This window comes from Arachis ipaensis, chromosome B01, assembly GCF_000816755.2.
Source record: "Arachis ipaensis cultivar K30076 chromosome B01, Araip1.1, whole genome shotgun sequence".
Classification (NCBI taxonomy): Eukaryota; Viridiplantae; Streptophyta; class Magnoliopsida; order Fabales; family Fabaceae; genus Arachis; species Arachis ipaensis.
The window spans coordinates 125,771,778-125,772,157 of NC_029785.2; the positions used below are offsets into that span (position 1 = coordinate 125,771,778).

Sequence of the window (380 nt, forward strand, 5' to 3'; positions counted from 1 at the left end):
AAAATTTATCTTATTTATTAAATAAAATAAGTTTTAATTATTTTTTACTAATTTATTTTGATTATCCTAAATTTCTCATGTTTCTAAAAAATATAAAATAAAATAAAAAAAATTAAGAAACATTACCGAGGGCTTGTAGGTCACGCTTCAAGTGAGCTTTGTCGAGATAAGAAGACAAAGCCTGAGGTGAAGATTTTCGGACATAGAGGAAAGTGATGAGGCACCAGAAGAAGATGAGGATGACAATGGCCACAGGGAAGCCAAAGAAGAACCACGTGTTGAAGCTTATTGGCTTCGAACCAGGGACGAGGCTCTTCCACATCCCAACCAGAATGAGATTCACTCCTGTCCCCGTCAGAGTGCTCATCCCTCCTATCGGC

General features: G+C 37.4%; 1 protein-coding gene across 1 annotated transcript in view; it reads right to left on the minus strand.

Annotated features, from left to right (window-relative positions):
• Window positions 1–380, minus strand: part of LOC107619694 (tonoplast dicarboxylate transporter) — a gene marked incomplete in the record, with an annotated part of 4,691 nt that overhangs the window by 2,467 nt on the left and 1,844 nt on the right. The window contains 1 exon segment of the mRNA XM_016321991.2: window positions 127–380. Coding sequence (XP_016177477.1) covers window positions 127–380 — 254 coding nt within the window.